Below are 15249 nucleotides of genomic sequence, written 5' to 3'. Positions count from 1 at the left end.
TGCTTCAAAGGAGATGGATAGTCAGGACCGCCTGTGTGCTGAGTGAGAAGGGACATTTCTACGAAGCTGAAACTAAGCAGATTAGTTGCCAAGTGGCACAGCGTGTGCTGAACGGTTTCCTCGAAGAGGTTGCTGATCAGACGCATCCTGTCCACACCGCCCTGCACCGTCTCCGCCGCAACCTTCAGCCATGTGCCCTCTGGCAGCTGGCGGCAGGGAGACTGTACCCCTCACACTCCACTTGGCGTGCTGCTGGTGAGCCGTGTCTCCCGAGAGCAGGGCTGTGGTCAGGTTACTTGTCACCAAGTCATGGCAGCTGCCTCATCACCCAGAGAATGTGGGTCTTTCCTGTCCCACGTGTGGATGGGACCCGAGGGATGCTGGAGAGTGAGAAGCCCAGGGTCCCGCCCCAGCGTGACTACTAACCAGTCTATAACCTTGGACATGTTGCCACCCCCACTGGAGCCTGGGCTGCTTCATCCGTCAAATAAAAAAGCTGCACGAGATCGTCTCTTAAAGCCGTTAGAAAGAAATCTGTGACCCACTGAAGACAGAAAAAGATTCCGCTTCACACTGACAGTCAGTCACACTCACATTGGAGGTGGCACTGTCACCCTTCATGGTTCTAGCACAATAGCAAGTGTATGAAAACCCCATGATTCTATGTTAGAATCACTGGCGAGTGTCTGCCAGTTTTAAAAATAGAATTTGGAGCATGATTTCTGTAGAAAAGGTTTCAGAAAAACAAATGAACCACTGGCAAGGCTAATCAAGATTAATATGAGTCCATTGGAAGTAATTAAGCCCATCAGGAAAAATAAATTATGTTTTAAACAATTAAGAGTCCTCTTCGCCCCTAAAGATTCTCTGAACTAAAATAACAGCCTTCTTCAGTCGCAACCCATTGTATGTGATTTTAAGACTACATGGTCGGGATGTTCTGTCTTCTTTGTTTTAATTCCTTTTGGAAGTATTTCAGTTCAGACACATATTCTGAACCTTGGTTGTAAAACCGACATAGCTCTGTTTGGAATGTTATTGCAAAACTCTTCATGAAGGAAGGTTAGTTTTAAAATTATTCTGAAGATGACACAGTCTTTTTTAAAAAATCACAGAATGCTAATTTGAAGATAAGTACTCTCAATCTGATTTTCCTTGTTAAATAAAAATCACATTTGTTGTGCCCCGTAAAGGTCAAAGAAAATAAATGTCTTGAGAGGAAAATATTGAGAAGACACTGCTCTATTTTTTAAAAAGTTACGGATTGCAAAAATCTCCACAAATAAATGGCTTAGTGCTTAATTTGTTCTGGACTGGATATGAAAAGGCCATTCGGTTTACTCACCCCTCTGCTGTGACACTGCCTTGAACACTCATGAACTCCGAACACACTGACATTTTGACACCGACGATTGAGGCAAATCTACAGGAGGACAACAGAGTACATTTCTTAGTACTTCCACAAGCACACACACAGGCATATGTCTGTGTATCTAAACAGAGACAGCAAAGGCGGGTTTCGGAAAACTATGCGCTTGCAGTCAATGTGGACACAGCAGCATGAGGCATTTTCCACTGGACTCAGACATAGATCCCAACGCTTGGCTCCAAACTCAGCACATTTTAGAACTCCAATCAATGTGAATACTACTGAGTTATTTTACACTTTCATTGGCCTTTGATATGGTTTCAGTCGATTCTGAAATTACGATGACTGATTTTCTCGTGATTTTTGTTTAGAGCTTGCAATGAGATCGACGTATTGCAGCATTTTATTTTTCTCCATGAAAAGATACAAGAGTGGATGAAATAGACTAGTCTTTACTGTGGGGCCTGTCTAGACGCCAAGAATTCAGGGTCCAGGAATATTTTAAGGGAGATACCGAAATATGGGAACTTTTCCAAACTACTGATGGACAAGTACTCTCATCAATGACATAAACCATCAAGAGAAATGCTCAGCAGAGGGCAACAGACGGTTCCCCTTGTATTTATCAAGCCTTTGTGGAGGCAGTCATTTGCTAAATGACATTGGGCTGGTGGAGTTTCATTTCGAAGGTGCATAATGTCCTCCAGACTCAAGGGAGCAGGCCCTTTATCTCCCGTAAGGTGCTACAGCTTAGTGGAGTCAAAAGAGGGCAAGTCTAATTTTTTGGTTGCAAAAGCATTTTTAATCAAGTAGCATCTTCCTATGGGACATTCACCATCGGATCAACAGCTTGTGGAAGGCACGATCAATGCCCTTTGATGAAAGTGCCCCCTCCCCCCAGGGCTGGTGGTCATTTCGGCCAAGAGGATTGTCACATGCCAGCTGATAAAAGAAACTGCCTGAGGATGCAATGAGCACGCCAGGCCCTCAGTCAGCATTGCAGTGTAAAGCTGTGCTCTCCTCTGAACCCACGGGCAAGGTGAGAGACGGCTTTCTCAGAGCCCATGATCCTCGGAAACGGAGATTAACGCACATTTAAGCTCGCACGTGGAAGAACAAACTCACCGACAAACTGAGCCCTTGGAATTGCAGTGTTCAGCTGCACCTGCCCTCACTGTTCCGATGACAGTTTTAGAAACGAGTGTCATTCTAATGTCAAGGTCTGAGTATGAGCTGATGTGTGTGGTTAAGGAGACATCCAGAAGGTATAACATGTTTCACGTAGCATCCTATTTCCTCAAGGACAAAGCATTTATGGCTGCGGGTGTCTGGTGGGAAGGGGGATGGGTGGTGGGAATTCCCGTCTTGGGGACTCTGCTATAGGAGTGTCTGTGTAGCTTTCTACTCTGTGACCTCCACGTTAGTGAGAGATTGTGTACGCGTTTTGAAAATGGGGTCCTGAGAAAAGCACGTGGAGGTTAATCTCCTCTTCTTTCCTAAAACATTTTATTAACTTGCTGTCATTTAGTCTGATGAGAAAGTTTGGTGAGAAAAAGGGTCACATGGCAGAACGTGAAAAATTTCAATTTCTTTCTTTTTTTTTCTTTTTCCGTTTTTGACTTTATTTCTAAACTCTCAAATACTCCAGTCTACCTTTTGCCCTGATCTCCAAAAGTACTTACTCACTGTCAGCTTTAAGCTTATCCTATCTCTTCCTCTCTCCTATGCGCTCGGCGGGGTCTCTGAAAATACACTCAACTTCCCGTTCCGTCCAGGTGAGAACAAGCCCCCCTAGAACTCTGTGCCAAAGACCAAGGCCACATTTCCAAAAACAATATAATATGCTACAGCATTTCCTTCCAAAGTAATTTCCTGGCTGGAAAGCCTCATGACACCCAGAGAGGAGAAATGACTTATTAACACTAAAGAGCCGAGAAAACAAGCTTGATTTTCCTGAGTCTGCATGTCAGTGGTCAGCCCAGGATCTAGGATTTATTGACTTTTTCTTCTAGGTGCAAAGAACCGGATTCCAGACACAAAGTTCTGAGAAGAAATGGATTTAGGAAAACAAACCAACCTCCTCACTCAGTGCTTGGCTAAGACACTGCTCAATGGGCCCCCTTCCAGGCTTATATTTAAGTTGCAAGCAAGCATCATACGTGGGGTCTTACTTTTCCATCTGCGCACTTTGTGCCGGCCAGGACCAGCCCTGGGTCCGGCATGTCATCACCCAGGTACACGTGGGTCCCGCGGCACAGAATCCGACCTCCTTCCTGCAGTGGGATATTCGTTTCTATGGAAACGGCATTGGTACCAATGACTGGCCGGCTGGCTCCTCCTTGACACTGGATTTTTCCACATTTAGCATCTCTGGAAGGGCAAGAACAAATAGTCCCCCACGAGGGGAAGTTTGGGACCAGCCCTAAGCGACGTGCGATGCTCCCCACGAGGGCGCCATCAGGACACAGATTCCATACCTCATCTCGCATTTGGCGAAGGAACTCTTGGAGTCTTTGCCGCAGTTGCCATAAGGGTCACCTGCAGAGTTGACTCTCTCAAAGCAGATCCCAGGAGCAGGTTTAGCACCTGAAAGGGAAGCAAAGCAGCACAGTGACCTCCTGCAAGGTGGTTTATTGTTTTTCTTTGAACAGCACTGGGGTTTGGGTTAAGAGCAGCGCTCTGCATCCTGCATCTCGGCTGACTCATGATAGGAGCTGGTGGGCGGAAGCCTAACCTCTGCTCTCTCTCCATTGCACAGCTCAGGCCCGTGGCATGTGCAGCCTCTCAGGAGATGAGGCCTGGCTGTGTGGCCAGACCCAATGCGCCCAGAAGGGAGGTGGCTGGCTGGCTGCAGGAAAAGGGGGGATCTTCCTTCCTTGGACGACAGCCCCCGCAGTTCCGGTGAGAAAACACAAGCTCATGCAGGCTCCAAGGAGTCATAATGACTCATGTGGGGAACCAATGAGAGAGGGAACAAACGAGAACGAGAACGCAGAGCTCTTACATACGTTTTCAGCCCCTTAAAGCCCCCTGTGTTTGCAAGGCAGAGGTTCCTCTCAGAGGCCACGACTAAATCCCGATAGTCATTTTGGACAGCAGGACACACTGCCCAGGAGACAGGGATGTGGGAGCCAGAGAGCTCTGGAAAGGGTCATTTTTAGTACATCTTTTGGCCAGGGACAGAGAGCATATAATTGGGTTTGCGTTGCCAAAATTTCGGAGGGCTCTAGAATCCTATGCATAGTGGTCTCTGTCGAAGACTATACAAGAAATTCGGGAACACATTCCACATTCTCCAGTATAAACGGTGCCCCGTGCTGTCACCTGGGCCTGCCTTCTGTCCCACGTGGGTGTCCTGCCTGGGCGCTTCCTCTCCTGTCACTTCCACCTGCCAGGATGTCACCTCCCCAGATCCCAGCTCTGCCCCTGCCATTCTCTGCTCCCAAATCTGGGGAGGTCCCATTCGCTTTCCAAGGCGACTGCTGACTTATTTAAGACCCCAATCTAACAATGGACAAGACTCCCCTTCTCCCAGGGACCAGAAGGTGTTCTTATTACTAAAAATGTGCATCTTTCTTCAACCTGCACCTACCTGATTCTACTTCATCAGCTGCGAGCAGCCATGATGAGCATCTCATTAAAACAAACAAAAAAACAAACTGACAAATCAAATCAAACTGTTGCAACAGTTGAGATCAGTAACAGGTTCAGCCATTGACCTCTGTACGAAGCCACCCCAGCACTGGGCCTCTCGTTTTCCCAGTCTGTTGTTTCAGATCACTTTAGAGAGGCCTCCCCAAACTGGACACAACTCATGGGAAGAGGCAAGGTCGCCAGCTGGTCAGCCTCACATTGCTTTCACTGCGTCTCAGTGTCACATGTTGCCTCACAGCGTGACTACACCACTCAGTTTTGGCCGATTGTGGACCTGTTTCTTCCACATTCTGCCCTCTTATTCGTTTTCATCTACTTACTGGAGACGGCGGGGGCGGGTGGGGGGGTGGCTGTAAGAGGAGGGATGGGGAGGGTGAGTCTCAGTGTTGAGCCTGCACTTTGTATTGAAATTAATTCTGTTTGATGATCAAAGTACCTCGATCCAACTGACGAAAGCAATTAAAAAAAAGTGGCATCTAGGACACCAGCAAATCAACTGGTGTTTGTGTATTTGCATGGACCCTTGTTTTATTGCTTGTCTGGCTTTGTCTCTTCCTTCCTTCCTTCCTTCCTTCCTTCCTTCCTTCCTTCCTTCCTTCCTTCCTTCCTCCCTCCCTCCCTCCCTCCCTCCCTCCCTCCCTCCCTCCGACCCTTTCATCTCGCTGCAGACCTCTATCACACACAGATTTATTCGGCACGTACTATCTGCCAGGCACTGGGGGGTAGTGGTGACCAATTTGGACCAAACGGCTATGAAGGGAACAGCAGAGTCAGAGGGTCCAGGGGCTGCTTTAGACAGTGTGCTCTGCGAGAACCTCTTACAGGAAAACCTCATGGGGCCTGACAACTCGCACCAACTTTCATCCACACTCTGCGACTGCCGTTGTTTCAGTGTGAGGTGTGGGGGTGCTGAGTGGCAGAAGGTGCAGGAAGATGGAACAGACTCAGTGCAGTGCTTGTCATGCAGTGGGCTGGCGTTTCCTACCCTGGACTCTCCAAGTGGATGAGAAAGCTTGCATGATGTTTATAGACCAAGGAGTTGAAAAGGAACACCCCTTATTCTACAAGTGTGCATAAGCAGTTGAGACTTGATCCAGATCACAGCCCATCCTGCCACCCCACCTCCAATTTCAGGCTGCAGGGCAGTGCCATGCAGGTTCCAGGCCACCTCCTGGGGCCAGCAAGCTCCAGCCTGAGACTGGGCACTCCTCAGCACCACCCTTCCCGGACCACCAGCCGCATGCTGGCCACGGTCCTCCTAGGGGATCTTCTATCTAGGAGAGCCTGGGCCGTGCGAGGGATGTCCTCTGGTGGCTTGGAGCATCAGCAGGGGTTTGGGAAAACCAACTGTGGCATAGGAGACATGGGTGGTTCAACTGTTTGTCATCTAACACTCTTCCCACATCCCTCATTCTAGGAACAGAATGCTTTTCTTATGGAAAATCCATTTTATATGGTTCAGGTGGGGCTGACTTCCCCTCCCCAGTGCCAATGGGATGAATGTAAGATTCAAGCTTGGCCAGTGTGCCACGCCACAGGTCGTGTGACCCAGTCAATGCGGGCACCTGACGGCAGCCAGGTGGGCCGTCTTCCTTGGGACTTCACTGCTGGAGCCAGATGGACGAGGGTCCTGGGTTGCTGATTCCTCCACTTTGGGGCCCTTCTCCATCACCACCTGCCCCTGAGGCCGGGGCCAACCCTCCTCTCATTCCTCCTGTAGGGCTGCCCCCACCCCTCATATTCACCTTGCTTTTGCCTCGTGATGTCCCAGGGCCCCTGCCTGCCTGTCAAAGTCCCCGAGGACAGGGAGGGTGCCTCAGGCCTGCGCAGAGTGTGTGCAGCCCAAGAACAAATGAGTGAAAAGCCAGAGGCAGGCAAAGCATCTTGGGGAAAGCACAGCACGTCTCAGACGCCTCCCCAGGGGAAGTCAACTATGATTTCCACAGAACAAAGCATCTTGGGTAAATGGACACTGTCTCCTGGCTTATCTTTTCTGGGACTCTGGATTTTCAGTGATTCATGCACATCAAATAAAGCATTACCACGCTGCCTTATGAGGAAGGAAGATATAAGTTCATAAGACAGTTTACTTGCTGCAAAGAGCAGCGGTCACTCCCTCCAAATTTTTGGCAAAGTAAGAAACCTGATAAGCAGGAAACCCCTTCTGGGGGCTCAGTGCTGACTTCATTCACCAGCAGAGGCAGCTCTCCTTAAAAGAAAACTCCAGTAAAGGAAACGGGTGTGAAGACACAAATGCAGAGACAACCTCATGAGTGCCTTGGGTGTCTGGAACCTGCCCATGACAGGACAGGGACGAGGGTCCAGCAAAGCCTCTCAGGTGGCTTTTGTGTGTTAGCGGCCACCTGGCATTTATATTAGAGACAGAACGGTCAATCATTTAAAAAGTGTGAATGATTTGTATCCACTCATAAGATGTTATAAAACATAGATCTGTCCAATGTTGCTGCACTTAAAAATGTTTGTCTCCATATTTCTGTGAAGATGAGAGAGGCTTCATGTCTGTCTCTTAAAAAAAAAATGACAAGTTTTCTTACCTTTAGTACATCATCTCGGTGTATAGCCTGGCAATTCTTAATGACGGAACGCTTAGATGTTTTGCCATAATCAAAAGATAAAATGTAGCCTTTCAGAGGAAACTTTGACACCCTACTGAATTTTATAATTATATAGGAAGAGCTAGATTTTAATTACCAGTGTTATCTTCAGAGTGATATAACTTATATTCGTAATTGTAGTTTGGAAGTTCCCAATGTCATCAAGTCTTTTGAAAGAGACATGATGACATCTCGAATTAAGCTCACAATTTACTTGATCTAATCTTTCCTTAAAATGACTCCATTATGCAAATGTACTTCTCAGATCCAGTCAAATCAGCTGCTTCCTCTCCATCGCTGATTTTCCTAACCTAATATCCAAAGACAAAGCATTTCTAGAGACAATTGGAGCGGTCTTCATTCTCTTTGGGTTTCTTAGTCTCTCTTTTCCAAATTGACTTCTGCATTCATCAGAAAATGAAGCCCAAATCAACACATTTTATCCTTTCCTTCTCACACAATGGGACAAAAGGGAGACTTTCCTGACTCCTATACAATGTGGCTCTTGGAAAAAATGTCGTTTCTTCCCATCTATAGCCACCATAGCCGTAGACAAGCAGTAAATGTCCTGCCCCAGGTATATCATAATAAACCAAACTCATGTAAACCAGCCTTGCAGACAAACACTGAATATTTACCAGCTCATAAAAATTGTGTGGCTGGCTCACACTGCATCAATCAAGAGACACTAGATTCCGGTGAGTGATAAAAGAGACAAAATGAACACATTTCAGGACTTCCCTGATGCAAAATGCTTGTGGCTCTAGACATGTAGTTATCTGTGAGATTAATTTCCAAGTAATGGTTTCAGTAACCATGCTAGTGGTTCCGATAAACAACACTGGCAAATGTAATTTTCTGCCTGAAGAAAAATATCCAGTTGTGTTTCAGAAGGAATAAAGGTCACGTAGCATCGACAGAAAATCTTTGTGTCTATTAAGATTAAGCTGGACCAAGACAGCTAAATACAAGTCACAGTTTGAACTGCAGATAACGTTTGCGTGTTTGATAACAATGTAAAGTCTTGAGATACAAGATTTGTGAGAGAAAAATCAGTGGGAAAAATATAAACTCCTAGCCAACAAGGCCATCAGTAACAATAATTTGAAAAATAAACAAACGAACCCAAAACTCAAAAGACATTCTAAAAGTGTATGACTTTGCCAGTTAGGAGGTGCAGGCATATGTTTTGAAATTTTTTTTTTTTTTTAATCATTTTGTTTGTAGAAAGGTTTAAAAGTAGGATAGTTTATTGAAATATCACGCTGGATTGAGAAAAGCCCATTTCAAAAGAGAATGGTTAGCTGCAAGGAAGGGCTTCATCCGGTCAGGGTTTGGGCAACAGATCTGGAAAGTGAGTAACTGACTTCCTGAATGTAACTGGAGAATTCTGGATGAATCAATAACTCGGTCAGGTCACCTGGGGACAAATGGCATGGGCCAGCAGAGCAGGACCTCAGTGACTCCCAGAGTTTGGCGCATTTGCTAATGGACGGGGAAACAAAGTATTGCAAATGCATCCTTGACAATACGTTTTCCTTTTCTGAATCCAGAAAGTGAATTCAAACCACCCACTGTAACACAGCATGAAAATGCTCTCAGCCCCGTTCATCTCGCCAGCCAGGGGCCTGGTGAGGAAGTCACCTCTGCCCCTGGGATTGTGACTGTCACGTCCTGACTCTACTCCAGGTCCAGGCAAGAGGGCACAGGAACTGTGGGAAGCATGTTGCTCTGGCAGCATCGGGGCTCTCGAGTCAGCTTCTGACAAGAGTGGGAAAATGATGCATCTGCCTGGAGTGGCCACACGGCTCCTGTCGCCTTGACGCCTGCCATTCCGTAGGCAGGAAATACCCTTCCTCACCACCCCGGCAAATGACTGCCCCAGGGCCACCTCATCTATAATGCCTTCCTGGTTGGCTCCACCCCTTTTCCCCAGGCTGAGCCCCCGTCGCTTCCATGCCCATCACATCACAGCCTTAGTAAAGCCCCATGTCTCATCAAGATCTTGCTCATTCGTTTGTGAGCTTCCTGCAAACACAGTCACGTCTTATTTACAGAGTTTAGATTTATTAGGTATTGTGCACCCAGCATGCTAGTGCACATGATATATTATACAGAGGAGATGAGGCTATGTTAGCAGACAAGAATATACCCACGGGGTAGGCATATTTCTATCCCCATTTTACAGAGCAGACACAACAAGGTTGAGTAACCTGTTGAAGGTCACCCTGCCAGTAATGGTCTGTCCAATGCCTGTGGCAGGCAGATAATCAGCCCCCAAAGAGGTCCATGCCCTAATCCTCAGAACCTGTGAATATGTGACCTTACATGGCAAAGGGACTTTGAAGATGTGACTAAGCGAAGACTCTTCAGATGGGGAGATGGTCCTGGGGAATCTGATGGGTCCTCGTAAGAGGAAGGCAGAAGGATCAGAGTCAGAGAAGGAGATGTGACCCCAGGAGCAGAAGTCAGAGAGAGACAGAGATGTGAAGATGCTGTGTTGCTGGCCTTGAGGATGGCACAAGGGGCCACGAGCCAAAGAGTGCAGGCAGACGCTGAAAGCTGGAAAAGGCAGGGAAACTCCAAAAGTAACCCTGCCCTGCCCGCAGCTCGATTTCAGGATTTCTGACCCCCAGAACTACAAGATGATAAATGTGTGTTGTTGTGATTCACTAAGTTTGTGGTCGTTTGTTACAGCAGACACAGGAAGCTCATGCAGTGCCCCTGACATGGACAACAGAGTAGCAACACTTCTATGGAAGAAAAAGAACACGCTGCTTTTGTAAAGGGGGTGGCGAAAAGCCCTTCTGAGAAGCCCCCTGTACGGAGGGCCACAGCTGGTCTGGCGCACAACTTCTCTGCTCTCTTGAGGAAGTTCGTGTTGTGATCTGAAGTACAAAGAAGGAGTTGGCTGAGGTAGACTGAAGCCCAGAAAGTCACAAACCTAAGGTGGCTCCCTGAATCTGGTCCCACACCTGTTGATTCCAGGGACTGTGACCACCCCTGAAGCCAGGGATGTTTAGTGTATGTGCAATGAGCGCCTCATGGCAAAGCTACCAGTGCCTAGAAGAGGCCTCTCAGTCAGCAGGGCGAGGGTGGTGGGGAGAGAAGCTGCGAGCTCCTGGGCAGCAGCCCCTCCTTAGGAGGTAGTGCAGGTCCCAGGCAGTCACCCCTGGCCACAAGGGCGTTGAAAGTTCAAAGCAGGTAACTTCCTACTGCTCTTGCTTTTGGAAAGCTCAGTCATGAGTCAGGTTGTCGGTTTGTCTGCCTGTCTGGCTCTCTCTGGTCAGGCAGCTCAAGAGGGACTAATCTGATGAGATAATAAATACCAGGCTTGGTCACCATGAATCAAAGGCTTGCAGCCAGCTGAGTCACACAGTGGTGGTGGCTCAGAGAGAGCTGTGGAGGTCTGTCAGACCTCCCTCTGGAAATGGGGCCAGACGTCCTAATAAGGCGGGGCACTGAGGAGCACGTTTCACCCCCAATGCTCCAAGTGCTGTCTGTGCTCTGGCCATGGAATGCTCCTTGGAAGGGAGCTCTGTAACGTCCCTTGTAACTCACAAAGGGGAGAAAGGCTGGGAAGAGACAGCCACTCAGGATGCTCTGTGCCATGAAGATTTGGTCTGCGAAGTAGCCGCTGTCCCAAGGTGACCTCAGGTGGCTAAAAGATGCCTGAAGTCACTAAACCATTCATGGCCCATACAACCATTTGACGTGTGTACAGTGAGTACCTACTTTGTGCTTGTCATCAAAAGGCGAACATTCATCCAGCCTGAGACTGAGAGACCCCACCTTTGCCTGGGGGCCCTCCCAGGCCATCAGGCAAGGAGGACAGGACTGGGGGTTGGTCAGGGTCCAAAGATGAAGCACTAAGGCCCCAGGTCCCTCAGGATCCTATTTTCCACCTGCCTAGCCCATCAACGAAGCCTGAGGAACGTAGGAAGAACTCAGAGGGCAAGATGAACGGGGGCTGCATCCAGGCAGCTCTTTCTCCTCCCTCAGAAGGTTCCAAGTGCAGAGCACCATCCCTGGCTAGCGGGGTGGTGGGCTTGACGGCAGGACCCAGCCCCAGAACACACCTGTCCTTGTCCCCCCTGTGTGGGTTATTGCTTTCACATCACATCACAGCACAGCACATTTAAAACCTAAGCTTACATATTTAGTCATCATTTTCTGCTCTAGTTTACTTCCCTCATCACTCCAAAAACCAAAACCTCACCACAAAAGTCTGACAAAGGTCTGTATTGGATTTCTCTCCTCCCGAGAGCTGGGGCCTGAGCTCGCCTGGCTCTCTGCCTCGCTGACCACAGTGGCCTTGCCACAGCTAGGGTCTCTGGCCAGAACTGAGGTCACCCTGCAGCCAGCGGGAGGAGGGAGAAGAATGACAACAGGGTGGGGCCTGCATTCTTAGAAAATACTCTCCATGGGAGCTGGAGTCGAGCAGCAGCTCCTGGCGTGACGAGCCGACAGGGCCCTGGACCTTTGGCCCCAGAAGATGGGCCATGCAGGAGAGCCACACACAGGGGAGTAATTCTCCCCCCTTTCACATCCAAGCATCTGTTTAATTTTAGAACTTCCATGGAATTTCAGTTCAGGACCTGGCTCACTGGAGTGATTGCAGGGGGAGAGTTACATGTGGGTTTTGGGTCATGATGGCTCTGGTTCAAATTCCAGCTTCATGACTGGAGGAGCCTGGCTTTTGGCTTCTGAGCTTGAACTTTGCCTTCTGTAAAACTGTAGTCATTGTTCCTACCTCAGGGGTCACTGGAGGTTTAGAAGGGACAAATTGTACCGAGCCCCCAGCCAAGAGTCCCCTATACAAGAAGCAGTGAATGAACAGCCTCTAACTCACCCGGCCACCTTCCTGCCTGGGTGCTTTTCCTAGAACACGCGAGTCCATCACTCTGCCTTCAGAACCAAAATGGCCTCAACTCCTGTCTCCATTTTCTTCCCTGAGCTCTGGTGTCCAGGCCTCCAGCAAGCTGTCCCTTCTATGTGCCTTTCTATCCAAATGCTGGCTCATTGCTCCCCGCTCCCTGTCCTCCCCGGTCACAGACTGCTCATGCCTCAGGTCTGCTCAGGGGCTCTCTCCAGCTGCCCTCTGGCCCCTCCAGCGGCAGTGACTTTCTCTGGCACCCTCAGCTCCTGGTTGGGGTCATCATTTGAGCACTAAGAAGCACTTACACAATCAGAGCATTGGTGGCAAGTTCTGTCCGTCCATCTGTCCAACTCCGTGTTAAGCTATCTGAGGTCAGGGGTCATGGCTGATTCGTCCCTGACACCCATGAGGCCCATAGGAGGTGCTCACACATCTCTCACTGGACCACACCGAGCTCCTCAGGGCTGCTCCCAGCCCTGCCAGGAGCCAATTCCTCCAGGAGACGTGATGCTTCTGGCAGCAGCGAGCAAGCTCCCCAGACCCCCCTCTGACCTGAGCTGGGGGCACTGCGTACCTGGTCCCCAGAGCGTGACACACTGCTGCTCGTGGGTCTGACAGATGCCGTTGTAGCAGTAGCCATCCACCCCCTGACACGGGTGCCCGTCGTGCAGGTACACGTTGCCTGGGCAGTGGGGGCTGGCACCCGAGCAGAACTCTGGGAGGTCACAGGAGTTGCTGGGGTCCCTGCACGCCGTCCCTGCTGGTTTCAGCTGGAAGGAGAGAATAAGGGGGTGGGTTCTCAGCAGCACTCTTGGGACGCGATGGAGCAGACCATCCTCACGAAGCCTCACATTAAAAGGCAAAGACTTCAAAGCAAGTCCCTTTACAGCAGAGGGAGACACTGAATTAACAGTCTTACTCTGGGGTTCCCCTTTCCACTATGGGGGGCAACCAAGAGCAGACTCTTTTTGGTGTCGTGTAACATTAGCGTTTTCTGATGAGCAGACAAGCTGGTCACTGGCTCTTGTCACCTGGGGGCAGGCAGCAGGGTGTCTGCCCAATAGACTCATTGATTCTTAAGGAAAAGATCTCCAGTCATCAACACCAGTACATGTTTTAAGATGAGGGTTTCATTTACAGTGTTATTAATAGCATGTGGGGACAAGATGACAAAAACAATTCTAAGGGCACAGTCATAACAGCAATCGTACGCTGTCATCAAACCATAGAGCTGGAAACTTGTCTGGAGGCCTTTGTGGGGACAGGTGGAGAAGAAGTAAAGCAGGAGCAGCATGGGGTGTTAGGGACCCTCCGACCAATGCCTCATCTCTTTGTGACTGAAGAAGTTAGGGCAGCCAGTGACCTCCCCTGTCCCACCCTCTTCCAGGCATCTTTTGCCACTGGCTGCTGCATGCCAGGGGGTGCCAGCTTCTTTTAATGGTCCCATTTGTCAATCACAAGTAGGAAGAAGGTAAAACGGATATTTTAAGCTGAACGTAACATTTTTTAATGCACTCTTGGATCACTGTGCTCCGAGAGAGTTTCCTGCAAGCAGAACGCCAAGATCAATTGTTTAATTAAAACGAAATAAAATTCTACCCTTGGAACTTCTGAATCAAAAGCTCAGGCTTCCCCGTCACATCTCAGCTCTGAACAATGAGACAAACAACGGAATGGCCAAAACAAGCGCTGTGATGGCAGCAGGCAGGAATGGCCAAGGTATAAAACCAGCCTCCTGGCTGGGCTAGGTCAGCCGGCACCTTCTGTTCAGAGGACATGGAGATCCAGATGTTTCTATGAAGCCCCGGACAGCCAAGGCTGCTTCGCCCAGCAGGCAGATGGTGTGGGGACCAAGCAGAGGCCAGCCTGAAGCCGAGGGATAGGAATGGGGACTCTGGGTCTCCAATCCTTCTGGGTCTGCTGTTAGGACGGCCTGTGCCTCCAACAGCAAGCCCAACTGAAACATCTAACATCGAATGAGTGTTTTGGTCCAATTACTTTTCGGCTTGTAAGTAATTTATCGTAGGTGACTTAGCCGAAGAACGTACATCTCCCAGGGGGATCGGAAGGTCGCAAACACAGGAGGTGAGAACACCGACTTGTGTGGGAAGGAGTTACGGTTTCTGTAGCCGTGGGCGCCGTACTGCTCGCCCTGTCAGTGTGGAAGCACTTGAACCCGCGGGCGAGCTTGGGGGCCAGAAAACTCACCTGGCAGTCTTCACAGCACAGCCCATGTGCACATACAGCGTCTGGCTTCAGGGTACAGGTGGTGGCATTGCAGCAGAGACTCGTACATTCCTGGAGAGGGGAACGGGGTTCATTTGGCAGGGTCAGGGGAGCAGCTACGCATTGAAATTAAAGGTTGTGCCTTGAAATGACTGCAAAAGGGAGGAAAGAACCAGACGGCCTGGCCCTGGAGCTGAACACCAGCCCGCCTGAGGATTATCTTCATCTGTAAGAAAGCAAAGCTCTCTGAAGTGTTTATGAACTGCCTGGGCGGGTGAGTCCCCAGGAATAACTCAGCAGCAGTCGGGTGAGTGCCTTTTGCGAGTAAGTGAGCCTGGACAGGAAGGCTGGCAAGGAAACTCATTCAAGTCAGCTAGAGCTGGGGCTCTGTAGGGAAGAGCCGGTGTCCGATTACTGTCTCAGGATCACTGGAATACTCTGAACTTACTTCGTTCAAAATATACACAGATGAAGACAAACATTACCCTTCCAAAACTGAGCCTTTC

At 49.2% G+C, this 15249-nt stretch overlaps 1 protein-coding gene across 1 annotated transcript in view; it reads right to left on the bottom strand.

The window, feature by feature from the left end:
* ADAM12 (ADAM metallopeptidase domain 12) overlaps positions 1-15249 on the bottom strand; it is a 317444-nt gene that overhangs the window by 32227 nt on the left and 269968 nt on the right. The window contains exons 13-17 of the mRNA XM_074338816.2: positions 14726-14815; positions 13092-13287; positions 3847-3955; positions 3541-3739; positions 1346-1423 (exon numbers count right to left, since the gene is read on the bottom strand). Of these exons, the coding sequence (XP_074194917.2) occupies positions 1346-1423; positions 3541-3739; positions 3847-3955; positions 13092-13287; positions 14726-14815 (672 nt within the window). The remainder of the gene's footprint in view (positions 1-1345; positions 1424-3540; positions 3740-3846; positions 3956-13091; positions 13288-14725; positions 14816-15249) is intronic.

The sequence above is a fragment of the Rhinolophus sinicus genome, chromosome 15 (genome assembly GCF_057876585.1).
Source record: "Rhinolophus sinicus isolate RSI-liver-muscle chromosome 15, RSI-T2T, whole genome shotgun sequence".
Classification (NCBI taxonomy): Eukaryota; Metazoa; Chordata; class Mammalia; order Chiroptera; family Rhinolophidae; genus Rhinolophus; species Rhinolophus sinicus.
The sequence above is the reverse complement of the archived record's forward strand: the minus strand, read 5'-3'. Positions and strand labels throughout refer to the sequence as shown.